We start from the raw sequence: 18473 nt of genomic DNA, 5'->3' as shown, positions 1-18473 counted from the left end.
CTTCTAGTAATTTAATAGGATCTCTGTGTGAACCACTATACTGGTGTAAGAAATAAATATGTGAAACAGTTCTATATTTAGCACCAGAGACCACATACTGTTGTCATGGAAACATCACAAACTTCGGCGTCCTAGTTTATGCTGTGGAAGGGTATTTTCATCAGACCTTTTGAATAATTCAGTATAGGGAGAACTATACCCACGCTCAGAGAGACTGGCTGACCTCTCAACCACTCCCTGCACAAAACGCTTACATAGCCCAGGTGCTCGCTGTACTTGAGAAGGAAAATAGGTAGTGCCTTAATGCGCAGACACACATTAAGGCTATAGCCTACTCCACACATGGCCCATACAACCTTGTATTAAACGTTGTTTCTGTGTGCGTGAGAGAGAAAGAGAAGGAAAGAAATATAAGTGTTAKWAGCTGTTTCTATTGGCCCTAAGTGCAGATGGGTATGTGCGACGCTTGATGGCTCCAGAACACTGCAAGCAAATCCTGAAACGTCGTCGATGTTTATGAAAAACTTATTAGCACCTCCCCTTCCTATTCCCGAGATATAACGGGATTCTTGTAGTCAGAAACAGACGCGCTTTTTCCGTTTACCCCAAACGCCACACCCCTTACTAGGGGGGGTTAACCCTGTGGCGTCGCCAGGAGAAGAGGGGGAGGGGAGGAGATGAGAGAGAGAGAGAGAGTGACAGTGACAAAGTGAAACATTTGTTGGGATTCGGAGTAAGGATAGCAGGACAGCGCCCATGCTGAAATAGGGTAGGCCTACCTTTTTTYTCTCACATCGAAACATCGGACTCTCGTGCTCTGGTCGGAATAGCGGCGCATGAAACATCGGATCCTATGGACATGTACGTATCAACAGCAATTTGTAAGAATAATTTCCCTCTTATTTTCTAATCCGGTGGGTTGCATTCATAGCGTAGTTTACAGTGTTATTTACGGCTTTCTCAAACTCTTCCGCTATGTGGCAGTGACAGATTGCGCATAAGAAGATGTTCTGGTAGGCTACTAAACGTTTTTAACTAGGCTTGGTTTTGTTCAAATTGAAAGGGCCAAGTCATTTTCTTATTTTTTTTCATTCTACCGGACAGTGGGGGGTTGTACAATTTAGCCAGGTTGGGGAGATTTGGGGTTGGGGAGATGTCACGCTGTGGTTATCACCCATAACGTGACCGACAATACATCCTACTTTTCTTTTTTGGTGACCCAGAGGCGAAAACATCCACAACCACTGGCTCTAGAGTCCAGGATCTCGAGTTTACCGGGTGGCAAACTTTGAGACCATGTTCCAATTTAGTGGAGCATCCTAAACGCTGCGCAAGTGCGCTGTTTTGGAGTTGTTCGCCMTGGCCTATGTCGTCCATTTTTGTCTGTGTTTTTGACGATAATCCTGTAATCTCTAATCTCTTTTTTTTCACACCACTGGGTGTCTCTGCATCTATCCACATGGTCCTTCCTTTATAATCTGTGTTAAATAGTTTACTCATGCAGGGGACCAGTCCCCATCACCCCTACCCTGAATGTAACTCACTGCTTGTGCAGTGGAGGATAGTTTGAATGAATTTATGACAAAGTTCCACATGMMCAACAGTGCAAGGCCACTGTCTCACAATGATGACCTCATGGTTTCATTGAATTAATGAATCTCTGGGGTGGCAGGTAGCCTAGTGGTTAGAGCGTTGGATTAGTAACCGGAAGGTTGCAAGATCGAATCCCCGAGCCGACAAGGTAAAAATCTGTCGTTCTGCCCCAGAACATAGCAGTTAACCCACTGTTCCTAGGCCGCCATTGAAAATAAGAATTTGTTCTTACATTTACATTTAAGTCATTTAGCAGACGCTCTTATCCAGAGCGACTTACAAATTCTTAACTGACTTGCCTAGTTAAATAAAGGCAAAAAATATATATATGAATCTCTTCACTGACTATTACTGTAATTCTAACCCTTTTTAGGGAGATCGTTCACACGAAGGCCTTGTAAATCTTACAAAGTTACAGTGGAGTAAGTCTTGCAGTAGGCTACAGCAGGACGGTCAAGAAATATTGGATGGTTTGCATAAAGTCCATGGAGTATGGCTTCGTGTGTTTGTGTGTGAGAGAGTGGCCTGCTGCTCATGCGCTGGCCTGCTGAGTGTGTGGGAACAGCTCTATGGAAACTCGTGGGGTAATTCTTACAATCTGTCCTTTGTGTGCGAGTCGCCTGTGGAGAGGATTAATAATAGCTAATGATCCCATCAACTGCTCACTAACACTGGTGAAGAAAGGGGTACACACACAGAAAAACATAAACATCACAAATATAGATCTACTGCAGTCTACACCTGGATCAAGAGATGGCACTGGCAGGGATTGAGTTTCGGCATGTGTGTGTTTGGAGGTTCATGTCTGAGATGAGAGGTGTATGTGGGGGGCTGCTGTGTTTTGTGTATGTGTGTTTGTGTATGTCTATGTTAGTGAATGTGTTGGCTGGTTAAAAAAAAGAATCCATCAAATGTAATAAAGACAGCCTTCATTTATCAGATTTGTTACCCAAACCACACCTCTATCCAAAACTAAACCTGACCTTGACTAACCCAAGCTAATCCTCTCAGCGTCCGGCTTGGATTAAGGATTAAAGTGGACGCTTGGAATTCATCATGGTCTAAGGATTTCACAATCTTAGACCAGAAATCACTTGGACAGTTCCATGGTGATGGTAGAGGTTGCATGTGTACATTATRTTATTGTACATTAAATAGGCTTCAAATTAAGATTATTTTTGTTTATCTGTCCATCCGTCCTTCTCTCCCTCTCTCTCTGCCAGCCACTTACTCTCTCACAGAAACACCCAACCATAAAGATGCAGGGTGGAGTAAGGGTAACTAACACTGTTTGGGATAGCAATTGGTAGTAAGTGGTTTGAGTGTTCTGTGTAAAAGGTAGGCTACTGCTGAGTCGTCATGTCAGTTTCATCTACAGGCGTGTGGAGTTTTAGCCTCGCCTCAGCTCATTTACTGAACCTTTGTGTTAATTTAGGTTTGGCCTTCGCTAGTAAGATCAAGTTTAGCCTTTAATCCTTTTGTGTTACTGTCTTATCATAGCTAAGACACCTACCCTGTGGGGTGGCTGTAATGCTTATTACGCTCTTTTCTTGGAGAGGCTCTGTTCATGGTGACTGTACATGTGGCTGGTGTCTTGCTTGTTTAGACTGTTATTGTACTCTCTTTTCCAGAGTACTTCGACCAGAACATTTTGTAGTGTGTATGTAATGCGTATGACACGGTGGACACACGTGCAATCTAACAAATGCCTTGAATATATGAGCAGGAGGAAGAGTGGCAGTTTTACACTCTTTCACACACTCCTACTCATATGTGTACACTTGCACACACARATGGTTATATATTCCTGGCCCAAGCTCCTCTGTAGAATTTCCTGTAGAGTCAGCCATCAGACTTCCTGTATTCAGGATTGGATGTAGAGGGGGAGGAAGTGGGGGGGAACCGGGGTAATGGGGAACAGGGAAGGAAAGGAGAAAGAGAGAGGAAGCAAAATCACAGAGTGTTTGCTGGATTCAGTGTTGGTTGTTGAGATATGTACAATGCAGCCACATAGCATTGGACACGACACAGTAGACAAGGTCTGAGGGAAGGAGGGGAAGTAAGTGAGTGGGAGCTAGGCTGTGATCTTGTCACGACTTCCGCCGAAGTCGGCTCCTCTCCTTGTTCGTTCGGCGGTTGACGTCACCGGCTTTCTAGCCATCGCCGCTCCATTTTTCATGTATCCATTTGTTTTGTCTTGTTCCCTGCACACCTGGTTTTCATTCCCCAATCAATCCATATGTATTTATTCCTCTGTTCCCCATCATGTCTTTGTGTAAGATTGTTTGTGTTACGTGTATTTTGGAATTGTGGATATTGTTACGCGCATTACTTTTTGTCTATGTTCTGTGTTTGGGCACATTTTATGTTACTTTGTGCTGTCATTTTGGACCGGAATAAAAAGTGCGTCTGTTCACTACACTCTGCTCTCCTGCACCTGACTTCGCTTTCAATACACACTCCTAACAGGTCTGTTAAATGGCTCTCCTTCCCCCATATGCATTTTGTCTTCTACAATATCACTTATCTAGTCCTTTCTCATCAAAGGTCATGAAGGAAAGGATATTAGGAATGGATGCATTTGAAAATAAGCCATGGAGTGGGATGGAGTATGGTAGAGAGTAAGGGGAGGAAGAGAGCGTGTGTGTCCGACCTGTAATGTCTTCCCTCCTGTTCCTTTACAGGATGTGTCCTAGGATCTGTGGTAGCCACCCYGCCGTGCTAAGTCCTCCCAGCATGCAGTAGGGGCGGTCCACCTTAACTCCACAGGTAAGACACACACACACTCAATCACACGCACACCCACACACAGACAGACTCTCCAGACCTGAATACTGTAACACACTGACGGCTGACGCGCAGACAAAAGCAAGTCCACCCTGCAGTGTCTGTGAACTGTGACCTTATCTTCCTCATTGAGCCAAATCTACTCATTGGCAGTAGTGTGTCTGTGTGTGTCTGGCTGCTTGTGTGTGTACTAGCCACTTATCACCCCCTGTCGAGTATGAAGCCACTACGAGCAAACACCATTGCATGTGTGTGTGTTATTGTCTCTCTCTTAATCTTCAGTACTCCACTATGTCTATTACAAAGTATATTTCTCTCTCTGTGTTTAGTTCACGGCATCGCCCTCTAAAGGAGCCAGGATGTTTACAGGTTCTACCAAGAACCCAACCCCTAAAATACCTCAGCCTGAGAGGCTGGACGAGGTGTACTCCGCACTGAGGAGAGGCCTACAGTGAGTACACACACACACACGACTGGCCTGACTGTTGTAGCAGACAGGTCTACAGCGATACAGGAAATTATTCAAAGYGAAACAGGAAATTACATCACAATTCTGTGTTCTCAGGTCATTCCTGCAGGTCCACCAGCTGGAGCTGGGCAGCCTGGGGCAGCAGATCAGAGAGAGCAAGAGAAATGGCCGTCTGGTGAGAACACACACCACCAATCACACCAGTCTGACAAGTACTAACCCATCATCACCACACCGGCCAATGCCGCTCGCACCATCCCACTTAGGGGACATTTCATTTCTCAGGACATTCTGTTAGAGTAATAGTGTGTGCAATATGATGTTAACTTTTATATACCTCCTTTCCTCTCTGCAGGGGTCTCTGTATGAGTTGGATAAGGTGGGTTTCAATCACACCAGGGGAGATKACTGTATTAATTCACAACTCTATTAATAAACTAACGAATATGTACATTTTGGGGTGATTTAATTACCGAATAACTTGTCTTTGATCTTTGTGCTTTATCAGCAAGTGAAGGCTATAGAGAGATTTATGCGTCGCTTGGAGTTCCACCTCAGCAAGGTATGACTTTGTGTGTGCATTTGCAGTGCAGTAAGATACCTGTTAGCCATACATTTGTCATAGTGTTGTCATAATGTTGTAACTACAGAGWAAACTCTGTTTTGTTATAGTGTAACCATCTCTAATACTTTTTGGTAGCAGATTAAGGATCTTTACAGGTCTGCATCACCATAGTGTTTCTGCACAGCTGTAATGTTGCTGTAACGTTCCAGGTAGAGGAGCTGTACGATGCTTACTGTATGCAGCGGCGGCTGCGGGATGGGGCCAGYAAGATGGTGGCAGCCTTTAACTCTACCACAGGGAGCAAGGAGGCACGGGAGAGCCTGAATGAGGCCAACAGGGGCTACAGGGAGTACACTGAGGTAAGGGGCAGGGGTTTATGGGTACACTGGGGAGATGTGTTAGAGAACAAGGCTATTCGCTCTTTCATAGAGCCTTTTAACTTTTAAAATAGCCATTTACAGAATGGAAAGTAAGGTAAAGTCTTGAAATAAGTAACTTATCAGAAATAAGAGTTTGACCGCAATGTCATGTTGCTTTGGCAACAAACATCACAGATTATTATTGATATGAATGACTCATTCTCTCTCGATCTCTCTTTCTCTCGCCTCTCTCTCTCTCGCCTCTTTCTCCTTCGTCTCTCTCTCTCTGCAGCACATGTGTTCGCTGGAGAGTGAACTGGAGAACCAGATGGGAGAGTTTCACATCAAGATGAAAGGTGAGTCATTTTCTCACCCCCCTCCTCCCACCAATTTGTTCTGACYCTCACTCCCATCTGTTCTTACCACCCCCTCGCTCTCTTTCTCTCTCTCATTCTAGTGTTCTCCCTGTGTGCATATGTTATGTGCTGTAACTGTATGTCTCTTGTATTGCAGGTCTGATTGGCTATGCACGRTTGTGTGCAGGAGACCAATATGAGGTGAGAATAACTCATTGACACACACTCACCTACACCGACACGTGTACACATACAGTATGCGCACACACACGAGGCACTGATGGTACCCTTGACCCCCAGGTCCTGATGCGTTACGGGCGTCAGCGCTGGAGGATGAAAGGTCGTGTGGAGGTCAGCAGTAAACAGGTGTGGGACAGTGAGGACAACGTCTTCCTGCCTCTCATCACAGAGCTCCTGTCAATCAAGGTGAGAAAGCCCTTTGGATGGAGCATGATAGTGTTTATGATCAAATCAGTATTTACTGTAATTAACTCTGGATAAAAGTGTTTGTGTTTATAATAACATGTATAATAACATATAGATATTWTAAACATGTTTATAATAACATGTTATTATCATATTATTGTACACAAACAGCAAAAATACCCAGAACTTAACAATAGTCCTAAAAAACATCACTTACCGCCACCATTCAACTGACTGTGGTTGTTTGTCCGTTGTGGTTGCCAAGGTGACTGAGCTGAAGAGCTTGGCCAATCACGTGGTGGTTGGCAGCGTGTCTTGTGAGACACTAGACCTGTTCTGTCCACTGCCTCAGACGGTTGCTGTGGATATCAACGACTTGGGGACAGTAAAACTGAACCTAGAGGTCAACTGGAGGTCAGTCTCACCTCAATCATCCCTCTTTACCAATTCATCCCCCTGTCTCACCTCCCTCCACCTCAACCCCTGTTCCACCTTCATCTATCTCCCCATTCTATTGTGATAGCCAAACCAGGCCATTTGTGAGAGAAAGAGTACTGTTTGTGTCAAGACTGACTCAGTTTGTCAGTAGTAATAACACACGATACAGCTGTTTCTATAATATATATCTCGAATGTAAATACAGTTGAAATCGGAAGTTTACGTACACTTAGGTTGGAGTCATTAAAACTTGTTTTTCAACCACTCCACAAATTTCTTGTTAACAAACTATAGTTTTGGTAAGTCGGTTAGGACATCTACTTTGTGCATGACACAAGTCATTTTTCAGTGGGTCAGAAGTTTACATACACTAAGTTGACTGTGCCTTTAAACAGCTTGGAAAATTCCAGACAATTATGTCATGGCTTTACGAACTTCTGATAGGCTAATTGACATAATTTAAGACAATTGGAGGTGTGTCTGTGGATGTATTTCAAGGCCTACCTTCAAACGCAGTGCCTCTGCTTGACATCATGGGATAAATTAGAAGAAATCAGCCAAGACCTCAGAAAAAAAAGTTGTAAACCTCCACAAGTCTGGTTTATTTTGGGAGCAATTTCAAACGCCTGAAGGTACACTTTTTCATCTGTAAAACATAGTACGCAGAATAACACCATGGACCACGCAGCCGTCATACCGCTCAGGAAGGAGACGCGTTCTGTCTCCTAGAGATGAACGTACTTCGGTACGAAAAGTGCAAATCAATCCCAGAACAACAGCAAAGGCCTTGTGAAGATGCTGGAGGAAACAGGTACGAAAGTATCTATATTCACAGTAAACCGAGTCTATAATCGACATAACTGAAAGGCGCTCAGCAAGGAAGAAGCCACTGCTCCAAACCGCCATTAAAAAGGCAGACTAACGGTTTGCAACTGCCCAGGGGACAAATATCGTATTTTTTGGAGAAATGTCCTCTGGTCATTTCAGAGGACATAAAAAAAAAACTGTTTGGCATAATGACCATCGTTATGTTTGGAGTAAAAAGGAGGATGCTTGCAACAAAGAACACCATCCAACCATGAAGCACGGGGTGGCAGCATCATGTTGTGAGGGTGCTTTGCGTGAGAGGAGGGACTGGGTGTACTTCAAAAATTGATAGCATCATGAGGAAGGAAATTTATGTGGATATATTGAAGCAACATCTCAAGACATATTCAGGAAGTTAAAGCTTGGTCGCAAATGGGTCTTCCAAATGGACAATGACCCCAAGCATACTTCCAAAGTTGTGGGCAAAATGGCTTAAGGACAACAAAGTCAAGGTATTGGAGTGGCCATCTCAAAGCCTGACCTCAATCCTATAGAAAATTTGTGGGCAGAACTGAAAAAGCGTGTGCGAGCAAGGAGGCCTAAGAAACCTGACTCAGTTACACCAGMTCTGTCAGGAGGAATGGGCCAAAATTCACCCAACTTATTGTGGGAAGCTTGTGGAAGGCTACTCGAAACGTTTGACCCAAGTTAAACAATTTAAAGGCAAATACTACCAAATAGTAATTGTGTGTATGTATACTTCTGACCCACTGGGAATGTGATGAAAGAAAATAAAAGCTGAAAAGAATCATTCTCTCTACTATTATTCTGACATTTCACATTCCTAATATAAGTGGTGATCCTTACTGACCTAAGAAAGGGGATTTTTACTAGGATTAAATGTCAGGAATTGTGAAAAACTGAGTTWAAATTTATTTGGGTATGGTAAACTTCTGACTTCAACTGTATCTTGCCCCCTCTCACTTTCTCTCTCGCTCTCTCACACACTATCCTTCTCTCTCTCAGTCCGTTTGATAAAGATGACCAGACCTCGTCCTCCAGTACGGTTTCCAAGCGCTTTTTGTCCAATCAGAGCCCTCCAGACACACCTTCCATGCGCGAGCAGGTGTTTTATGTGAGTCACACCTTGTCCTCCCTGCCTCTCTCCCCAGCTTTAACCTATGCTTAAGTCAGCAGTTCATAATTGTCTGTAAAACCTTAATATTCTATTGTTTTATTGTTGTTATTATAACCATTGATTACTACTTGCTATTATTAGTTTAATTTTGTTCTGTTTCAGCTGCTCCCTGGCTGCTGTGTTTGTAGAGGTAGCAGTGGTGTGTGTGATTGTAGTAGAGGAGTGTGTGAGTGTATCAGTGAGCTGTGTAGGAGAGGACTGTGTGAGCGTACAAGAGTGGGTTGTGGAGCGTGTGAGTGTATTGGTGAGCTATGCAAATGTAGGAGAGAAGTGTATGAGGTTAGGAGTGAGTTGTTGAAGAGTGGAGGTCTGGTTGTGGAGTGAATGAGGGTACCAGTGATATGTGTGAGACCAGAAGTGAGTATGAATGTAGCTGTGGTCCGATTAGCTGTTTAATAGTGGTTGAGGTGTAGTCCAATTTCTCCCTCCTCTTCCTCACCGCGCCGAAGAGCATTTCTCCTCGGAGCAGGTCCAGACTGGGCCAACGCTGGTCAACGTTGGAGGTGTTCCGTTACACTTTGGCGGACGGGCTCTGTGGCTGCATACAGTTGAAGAAGTGTGGTTGTCTGTAGTTGAAATATGGTGGTCTGGTTAGTGTGTGGTGGTTTGTAGACAAGTCATGATTTTCAGTGTTCTGTACTTGGTAAATGTGAACTAGCCAGTGAGTGATCTTGGTCCATGTAGTCAGATCATTGCAATTTTCTGAAATGCAGTGCCATCTAGGGAATTTGATTATTTTGTTCTTTAGATATATTGAAAATCATGTTTGTATTTAAAGCATATGTTCAGTGCGCAGTTCTGGTGTAATTGTTCTGTCATTAATGATGTTTTAGCCAAGTTAATTGTGTGACARGAGGCATCCCGAGTGGCGCAGTGGTCTAAGGCACTGCATCGCAGTGCTAGCTGTGCCACTAGAGATTMTGGTTTCGAGTCCAGGCTCTGTCGCAGCCGGCCACGACCGGGAGGCCCATGGGGCGGCGCACAATTGGCCCAGCGTCGTCCGGGTTAGGGAGGGTTTGGCTGGCAGGGATATCCTTGTCTCATCGTGCACTAGCAACTCCTGTGGCGGGCCGGTCGCAGTGCACGCTGACCAGGTCGCCAGGTGTACGGTGTTTCCTCCGACACATTGGTGCGGCTGGCTTCCGGGTTGGATGGGCATTGTGTCAAGAAGCAGTGCGGCTWGGTTGGGTTGTGTTTCGGAGGATGCATGGCTCTCAACCTTCACCTCTCCCAAGGCCGCACGGGAGTTGCAGCGATGAGACAAGACTGTAACTACTACCAATTGGATACCACGAAATTGGGGAGACAAAAGGGGTGAAAAATACAAAACAAAAAATTGTATGACAGCAACACCAGGTCATCAAAATAGAAATTTAAATTCTCCTTTCCAGATGGAAATAAATACGTATTTTTTCTCCATGTTTTGTCAGATGAACTTGCCTATTATTGATTACATCTTTCTCTCTTCCTCTGCCCCCACCTCTTCCCTCTCTCATTTATCACTGTGTAGTCTCTATTGAGGAGACCAGGGGAGCTGGAGAATGGTACAGTCTGGTCAAACTCCTCTGAATCATCAGACGACTCTTCCAGCCCAGCCATGGGACACACACACAGGATGATGGCCACTCACAGCCTGCAGACCACACCCACTATCCAGATCTCCTTCAACCCCCGCCAATCAAGCGTCTCTACCCCATCCCTCTTGTCCAATCAGGAGGAAGGGGAGCCAGACGCCACCAAGGGATTTGGCGAAACAGACTCTGTGAAGTGTACACTGCTGAATGGCCATTTGAAGTGTTCTCGATCTCTCACCCATATCAGTGAGAGAGCCATAGACTGTGCTTCGACTAACAGGTTGTCTGATCAATCAGTTGAGTCCTCTGAAACGCCAGAACCCCTACCCCGCTTAGACCTTGAAGTCTCCTGTGTGGCTTCTCACTGCTCTAACCAGGACATGCATGAAGCCTTGGACTTGCCTGGATCTGGGGGCCCAGAGTCATGTGTTTCAACCCCAGTGGATCACTGTGATGCTCCTCCAGCCTCAACACTGCAGGCCGAGAAGCCTATGGCTGGAGTTGAGCCTCTTCCCACAGACCGTGTACTGGGAGAGGGACTGAGGGAGGAAAAGTCCTCCGCGGAACACAATCACAGACTCCAATCAACCCAGCCACAAGCGCTAACACTACCAGAAGAGACAGTGACTGTGAGTGTATATGACAGTAGAAATGTAATTGTGTGTGGGGTAGACAATGAATTGTGTGATGTGTGTACTAAGTCTCTTTCCTCCATAGGGTCAATCTCACAGTCGGTCCTTCAGCTTCACTCAGGAAGTTGAGACTGCCCTGGAGAGCTTTGATTTTCTCAACTACTCTGACCTTGACGATGAAGAAGATGAGGAGAAAGAACAAGCAGAAGAGGAAGAAGCTGAACAGAAGAGGGATGAGAAGGAGAAGGAACAAGAGAAGGAAGACGAGACAAGGGACTCTGCTGAGAGGTCAGCATTCCCTTCTATTATGTATCAGGCTCTAACTGAACTCATCCTGCCATCTAGTGTTTGGAAAGTGGAATGGTATGTGAATWTAGTTGAGTCTGGATGGTGGATTTAGTTTGTATAATACTGGGTGAAGTTGCATAGTGCTGTTTACTAATGCTCTACTCTCACGCTACTTTGAATGTGCACAAATCCTTCATATCCATTTCATAAGACAGAACTGTTTGCTCAATATTTTGTATTACACAGAGTGAGTCAGAGTCTGTGTGTGAGTGTGTATGTCAGATTAAGTGTGTCAGATTGTGGTCTGTAATATTCTCCTTTTTGCTTTCCTCAGCAGTGATGGGTGTGAGGACGATGTTATAGAAATCATTGTCGAGGCCCCTGAAGGCTTCCGGAATGAGGACTGTCCTCTAGATGCAGACTGCAGCTCTGAGGTAATGATAATGATCATGGGTGTATGCCTGTATAAATAGTGCCTTAGGTTTCAGTGTTCTGAACTGTAGAGAACTTTGCATGTAACATTTACATAGGAGGAGGAGAGAAGCGAGCAGCTGCAGGCCTCCAGTGAGACAAAGGAAGAGGAAGAAAAAGAGAAGGAGAAAGTGGAAGACAAGAAGGAGGAGGAGCAGGTTACAGAGATGGACATCCCTGCCACACAGGAGCATGGTGAGGGGCAGGGTCAACACAGRGGAATCTACTGACTTGAGAGTGATTTGAAGTGTGAGTGGTGTTGATCGAGATGTGTGTGTAATTTGTATATACAGTGCATTTGGAAAGTATTCAGACTTATTTTGTTTGAGGTGCACTGAAATATCATATTTACATAAGTATTCAGACCCATTACTCAGTACTTTGTTGAATTACCTTTGGCAGCGATTACAGCCTTGAGTCTTCTTGGGTATGACGCTACAAGTTAAATAAAGGTTGCCTAGTTAAATAAAGGTTAAATAGAAATATAACAAGCTTGGCACACCTGTATTTGGTGAGTTTCTCCCATTCTYCTCTGCAGATCCTCCCAAGCTCTGTCAGGTTAGATGGGGAGCGTCGCTGTAGAGCTATTTTCAGGTCTCTCCAGACATGTTTGATTGAGTTTAAGTCTGGGTTCTGGCTTGGCCACTCAAGGACATTCAGAGACTTGTCCAKAAGCTACTCCTGCAWTGCCTTGGCTGTGTGCATAGGGTTATTACATTTAAGTCATTTAGCAGACGCTCTTATCCAGAGCGACTTACAAATTGGTGCATTCACCTTATGATATCCAGTGGAACAACCACTTTACAATAGTGCATCTAACTCTTTAAGGGGGAGGGGGGGGGGGGGGTTGAAGGATTACTTTATCCTATCCTAGGTATTCCTTAAAGAGGTGGGGTTTCAGGTGTCTCCGGAAGGTGGGTGATTGACTCCGCTGACCTGGCGTCGTGAGGGAGTTTGTTTCACCATTGGGGTGCCAGAGCAGCGAACAGTTTTGACTGGGCTGAGCGGGAACTGTACTTCCTCAGAGGTAGGGAGGCGAGCAGGCCAGAGGTGGATGAACGCAGTGCCCTTGTTTGGGTGTAGGGCCTGATCAGAGCCTGAAGGTACGGAGGTGCCGTTCCCCTCACAGCTCCGTAGGCAAGCACATGGTCTTGTAGCGGATGCGAGCTTCAACTGGAAGCCAGTGGAGAGAGCGGAGGAGCGGGGTGACGTGAGAGAACTTGGGAGGGTTGAACACCAGACGGGCTGCGCGTTCTGGATGAGTTGTAGGGGTTTAATGGCACAGGCAGGGAGCCCACAACAGCGAGTTGCAGTAATCCAGACGGGAGATGACAAGTGCCTGGATTAGGACCTGCGCGGCTTCCTGTGTGAGGCAGGGTCGTACTCTGCGAATGCTGTAGAGCATGAACCTACAGGAACGGGTCACCGCCTTGATGTTAGTTGAGAACGACAGGGTGTTGTCCAGGATCAGGCCAAGGTTCTTAGCACTCTGGGAGGAGGACACAATGGAGTTTGTCAACCGTGATGGCGAGATCATGGAACGGGCAGTCCTTCCCGGGAGGAAGAGCAGCTCCGTCTTGCCGAGGTTCAGCTTGAGGTGGTGGTCCGTCATCCACACTGATATGTCTGCCAGACATGCAGAGATGTGATTCGCCACTGGTTATCAGAAGGGGGAAAGGAGAAGATTAATTGTGTGTCGTCTGCATAGCAATGATAGGAGAGACCATGTGAGGATATGACAGCCAAGTGACTTGGTGTATAGCGAGAATAGGAGAGGGCCTAGAAAGAGCCCTGGGGGACACCAGTGGTGAGAGCACGTGGTGCGGAGACAGATTCTCGCCACGCCACCTGGTAGGAGCGACCTGTCAGGTAGGACGCAATCCAAGCGTGGGCCGCGCCGGAGATGCCCAACTCGGAGAGGGTGGAGAGGAGGATCTGATGGTTCACAGTAACAAGGCAGCCGATAGTTCTAGAAGGATGAGAGCAGAGGAGAGAGAGTTAGCTTTAGCAGTGGGAGCGCCTCCGTGACACAGAGAAGAGCAGTCTCAGTTGAATGACTAGTCTTGAAACCTGACTGATTTGGATCAAGAAGGTCTTCTGAGAGAGATAGCAGGAGAGCTGGCCAAGGACGGCACGTTCAAGAGTTTTGGAGAGAAAAGAAAGAAGGGATACTGGTCTGTAGTTGTTGACATCGGAGGGATCGAGTGTAGGTTTTTTCAGAAGGGTGCAACTCTCGCTCTCTTGAAGACGGGAAGGGACGTAGCCAGCGGTCAAGGATGAGTTGATGAGCGAGGTGAGGTAAGGGAGAAGGTCTCCGGAAATGGTCTGGAGAAGAGAGGAGGGGATAGGGTCAAGCGGGCAGGTTGTTGGGCGGCTGGCCGTCACAAGACGCGAGATTTCATCTGGAGAGAGAGGGGAGAAAGAGGTCAAAGCACAGGGTAGGGCAGTTTGAGCCAGACCAGCGGTGTCGTTTGACTTCGCAAACGAGGATCGGATGTCGTCGACCTTCTTTTCAAAATGGTTGACGAAGTCAATCGCAGGAGAGGGAGGAGGGGGGGGGGGGTGGAGGTGAGGGGGAGAGGATTCAGGAGGGAGGAGAAGGTGGCAAAGAGCTTCCTAGGGTTAGAGGCAGGATGCTTGAATTTAGAGTGGTAGAAAGTGCTTTTAGCAGCAGAGACAGAAGAAGGAGAATGTAGAGAGGAGGAGTGATAAGGATGCCAGGTCCGCAGGGGGCGAGTGTTTTCGCTCCATTTCCGCTCGGGCTGCCCCGGAGCGCCTGTTCTGTTGAGCTTGCCAATGAGTCCGTCGAGCCACGCGACAGGAGGGGAGGACCGAGCCGGCCTGGAGGATAGGGGACCATAGAGAGTCAAAGGATGCACGAAAGGGAGGAGAGGAGGGTTGAGGAGGCGACTCAGGAGATAGGTTGGAGAAGGTTTCGGAGCAGCAGGGAAGAGATGATAGGATGGCAGAGGAGAGGAGTAGCGCGGGGGAGAGAGAGCGAAGGTGTTGTCGACGCGCGCCGATACCATCCGAGTAGCTGTGGCAGTGTGGGAAGTGTTTTGGATGAGAGCCGCGAGGGCAACAGGCAATACGGTAGTGGTCGGAGACTTGGGGGGAGTTGCAATGAGATTAAGTGGGAAGAAACAGCAATCTAGATAAAGATGAGGTCAGAAGCGTATTGCCTTGCACTTGTCGACGTACGGCGGGGGACAGGTGAAGAGGGTGAGGTCAAACGAGGAGAGGAGTGCGAAAGAAGGAGGCAGAGAGGAATGAGTCAAAGGTAGACGTGGGGGGTTAAAGTCACCGAACTGTGCGCAGAGGTGAGCCAATCCTCAGGAACAGACTTATCAACGGCGTACAAGCTCATTGATGACATCTCCAGGGAACCTGGAGGGCGCTAATGATAGCGATGTTAAGCTTGAAAAGGGTTGGTAACTCGTGACAGCATCGGAAATTCAAGGAGAGCGACCTACACAGATGGTCAGGGAGAAAGAGAAGAATGTCTTGGGAGAGATGAGGCATGCCAGTACCACCCCCCCGCTGACCAGAGCTCTCGGGGTGTGCGGAACTACGTGGGCAGACGAGGAGCAGAGCATAGGAGTAGCAGTGTTATCTGTGGTAATCCATGTTTCCCGCTCACGTCGCAAGCAAGCGTAACGCGGGACTGGATGCGGAACATAGGCGCTGCCAGATACTCTGCCTTGTTGGCGCAGATTCGGCAGTTCCGAGGCTCGCCGCCGGACCTGGAACTCACGCTCGGTCGCTGCCGCGCTGGGACACCAGGTTAGTGGCAGCGGCACAGGCGGTGTGAAGCGTTTGTATGTGCTGTGCAAGAGAGGGGAGAGAAGAGGGGATATGACAGACACATAGTTATTGACCAGCTACAGGAGAGGCTACGGTAAGCAAAAGGAGGTTACTAAATGCTAGCGTCCAACCGTCACGATCACTTGGCTAGGTAACTCGATAATTACCTCTAAACTACACATTCACTTTAGCACATACAACGCACGCAAAGCAACTTGTAGCTAGCTAACACTACACCTAATCAGGTCGTACCTCACGCTTCGCTCACATGTATAGTTTTTAACGTGCTGCATATTTCGGTCAGGAGTTGGCTTAGCTGGCTGCTAGCAGTGTTGACTAGGTACGGAAGAATGGCGTTGCGCGGCAGACCGACAATAGCTGGCTAAGCTACCTCGATAATCTACCTCTAAATAACACAATTATCTTAGACTCCAAACCACACAGCACACACACGACTATCTAGCTAGCTACACTAAACTAATCAGGTGTTTCGCGTCTCTGTTACATGTAATAGATTTCTACAGTGCTGCTCACTCCGGTAGGAGTTGGGCTCGCTGGCTACTGCTAGCTGGCTTAGCTAGCATGGTTGACTAGTTCGACGAGGAACGAAAATCACGCTGGCTAGCTAACCTCGATAATTTACTCTAAACTACACACATTATCTTTGATACAAAGACGGCTCATCGTCACGCTAGCTACGCAGAAATTGCTAAGATCCAAATCACGCGTCTGTCACTGTAATGAAATGAAATGAAATGTAATTACTACCTGGTGGAGCGAAGCGGAGCGAAGCGAGAATGGGCGGACATACCTCGCTCCCCGGAAGCTATCTCCATACTTATCTCGCCTGCTTCGGCAAGGCTCGAACCTTCCTCAGTCTGAGTGGTCCTGGTCACTCTGGAGCAGGTTTTCATCAAAGGATCTCTCTGTACTTTGCTCCATCTCATCTTTCCCCTCCGATCCCTCGCACATCACGCTCTCCCACGCTCGCCTGCCGGCTGAAAAACATCCCCACAGCATGATGCTGCCACCACCATGCTTCACCGTAGGGATGGTGCCAGGTTTCCTCCTGACTTGACGCTTGGCATTCAGGCCAAAGAGTCTAATCTTGGTTTCATCAGACCAGAGAATCTTGTTTCTCATGTCTGAGAGTCCTTTAGGTGCCTTTTGGCAAACTCCAAGCGGGCTGTCATGTGCCTTTTACGGTAGAGTGGCTTCCGTCTGGCCACTCTACCATAAAGGCCTGAATGGTGGAGTGCTGCAGAGATGGTTGTCCTTCTGGAAGGTTCTCCCATCTCCACAGAGGAACTCTGGATCGTTACTCTCGATCGTTACTCTCGATCGTTACTCTCTGTCAGAGTAACGATCGGGTTCTTGGTCACCTCCCAGACCCTTCCCTTCCCCCCGATTGCTCAGTTTGGCCAGGCAGCCAGTTCTAGGAAGAGTCTTGATGGTTCCACTGAGTTCTTGGGGACCTTCAATGCTGCGGACAATTCCTTCGACCTCTTGGCTTGGTTTTTGCTGTGACATGCACTGTCAACTGTGGGACCTTATATAGACCGGTGTGTTCCTTTCCAAATCATGTCCAGTCAATTGTATTTACCACAGGTGGACTCCAATCAAGTTGTAGAAACATCAAGGATGATCATTGGAAACAGGATGCCCCTGAGCTCAATTTCGAGTTTCGAAGCAAAGTGTCTGAATAATTATGTAAATAAGTTATTTCTGTTCAAAAAAAATTATAAATTAGCTAAAAATTATTAACCTGTTTTCGCTTCGTCATTGTGAGGTATTGTGTGTAGRTTGATGAGGGGAAAAAATATTGAATACATTTTAGGATAAGACTGTAACGTAACAAAATTTGGGAAAAAGTCAAGGGGTCTGAACTTTCTGAATGCACTGTATTGATTGTGGAGGTGTCATTGGTGGAGAGTAAGTTGTATTTATGCTTCATGCAGGTGATGAGGCATCCTGTGTTGAGGAACCCCGCTCCTCAACCCACAGCAGTATAGCCACCACTGTCCTTTAACATAATGGAGATGCCACTTCTTCAGACCATTATCAGATGCCATCCYAATCCCACCACTCTCTTAAGAGATCCTTACCATTTCACCACGAACAGATCAAAGAGCTCCGCTCCTCTTCTTGATCAGACAAGCGATTTCTGCCATGGAGGTGGAGATTGCGCAAATGAACAGAAATATATTTGCCTCCCTCACTCCACTTGTGATTGAAAACATGAATGACTGTTGTTGTCCACTCATCCAAAGGCCACGTGTACACACACAGTCACCTTACAGTGAAGATAGACATTTTTAGTCTAATGGAGCCTCTTCAATCAGAAAGTGCCTCGAGTTACAGAAAGATTGTCAGTTAACGAATACATGAAGAAAATGATATTTTATTACAAACCAGAGAAGAATATGAATGAGTATAAAGAAGAGTTTTGATACATTGTTTATTTTCAGGATGACTTACAGATTGTGCACTATAAAAGATACAATTATTTACTGTTTCATATAAATAAATAATGTTGAGCAAATATGTTGCCTGCTTTCAAATGTTTAAACTTTATTATAAAAAATATGTTGGTAAACCTACTACATTGGATGGTATTTCTATGAGAGTACTTTCGGTGTGCTTTAAAATCAGTATTTGAGAATGACAACAATGAAACAAAACCCCTCAAATGTTCTGTGCTGGCAT

General features: G+C 46.3%; 1 protein-coding gene across 4 annotated transcripts; it reads left to right on the top strand.

Moving 5' to 3' along the window:
• Positions 1 to 571: 571 nt before the first annotated feature.
• On the top strand, positions 572 to 18309 carry LOC111974622 (rho family-interacting cell polarization regulator 1). Of its 4 annotated transcripts, none has more exons than XM_024002501.2 (17): positions 572 to 861; positions 4278 to 4362; positions 4710 to 4831; positions 4946 to 5024; positions 5205 to 5228; positions 5358 to 5411; positions 5624 to 5773; positions 6066 to 6129; positions 6287 to 6330; positions 6430 to 6555; positions 6821 to 6969; positions 8827 to 8935; positions 10509 to 11201; positions 11290 to 11492; positions 11827 to 11926; positions 12023 to 12212; positions 17726 to 18309. In XM_024002501.2, exons 3-16 carry the CDS (start codon positions 4740 to 4742, stop codon positions 12191 to 12193), a joined length of 2058 nt encoding a protein of 685 aa, XP_023858269.1. In that variant the 5' UTR covers positions 572 to 861; positions 4278 to 4362; positions 4710 to 4739; the 3' UTR covers positions 12194 to 12212; positions 17726 to 18309. The 4 variants fall into 4 exon arrangements, with proteins under 4 accessions (XP_023858269.1, XP_023858268.1, XP_023858266.1 ...); XM_024002500.1 differs by having other exon boundaries at positions 573 to 861; positions 11830 to 11926; positions 12023 to 12158; XM_024002498.1 differs by having other exon boundaries at positions 573 to 861; positions 12023 to 12158.
• Positions 18310 to 18473: the final 164 nt, after the last annotated feature.

Source organism: Salvelinus sp. IW2-2015, linkage group LG15 (assembly GCF_002910315.2).
Source record: "Salvelinus sp. IW2-2015 linkage group LG15, ASM291031v2, whole genome shotgun sequence".
NCBI classification, from domain to species: domain Eukaryota; kingdom Metazoa; phylum Chordata; class Actinopteri; order Salmoniformes; family Salmonidae; genus Salvelinus; species Salvelinus sp. IW2-2015.
The sequence above is the reverse complement of the archived record's forward strand: the minus strand, read 5'-3'. Positions and strand labels throughout refer to the sequence as shown.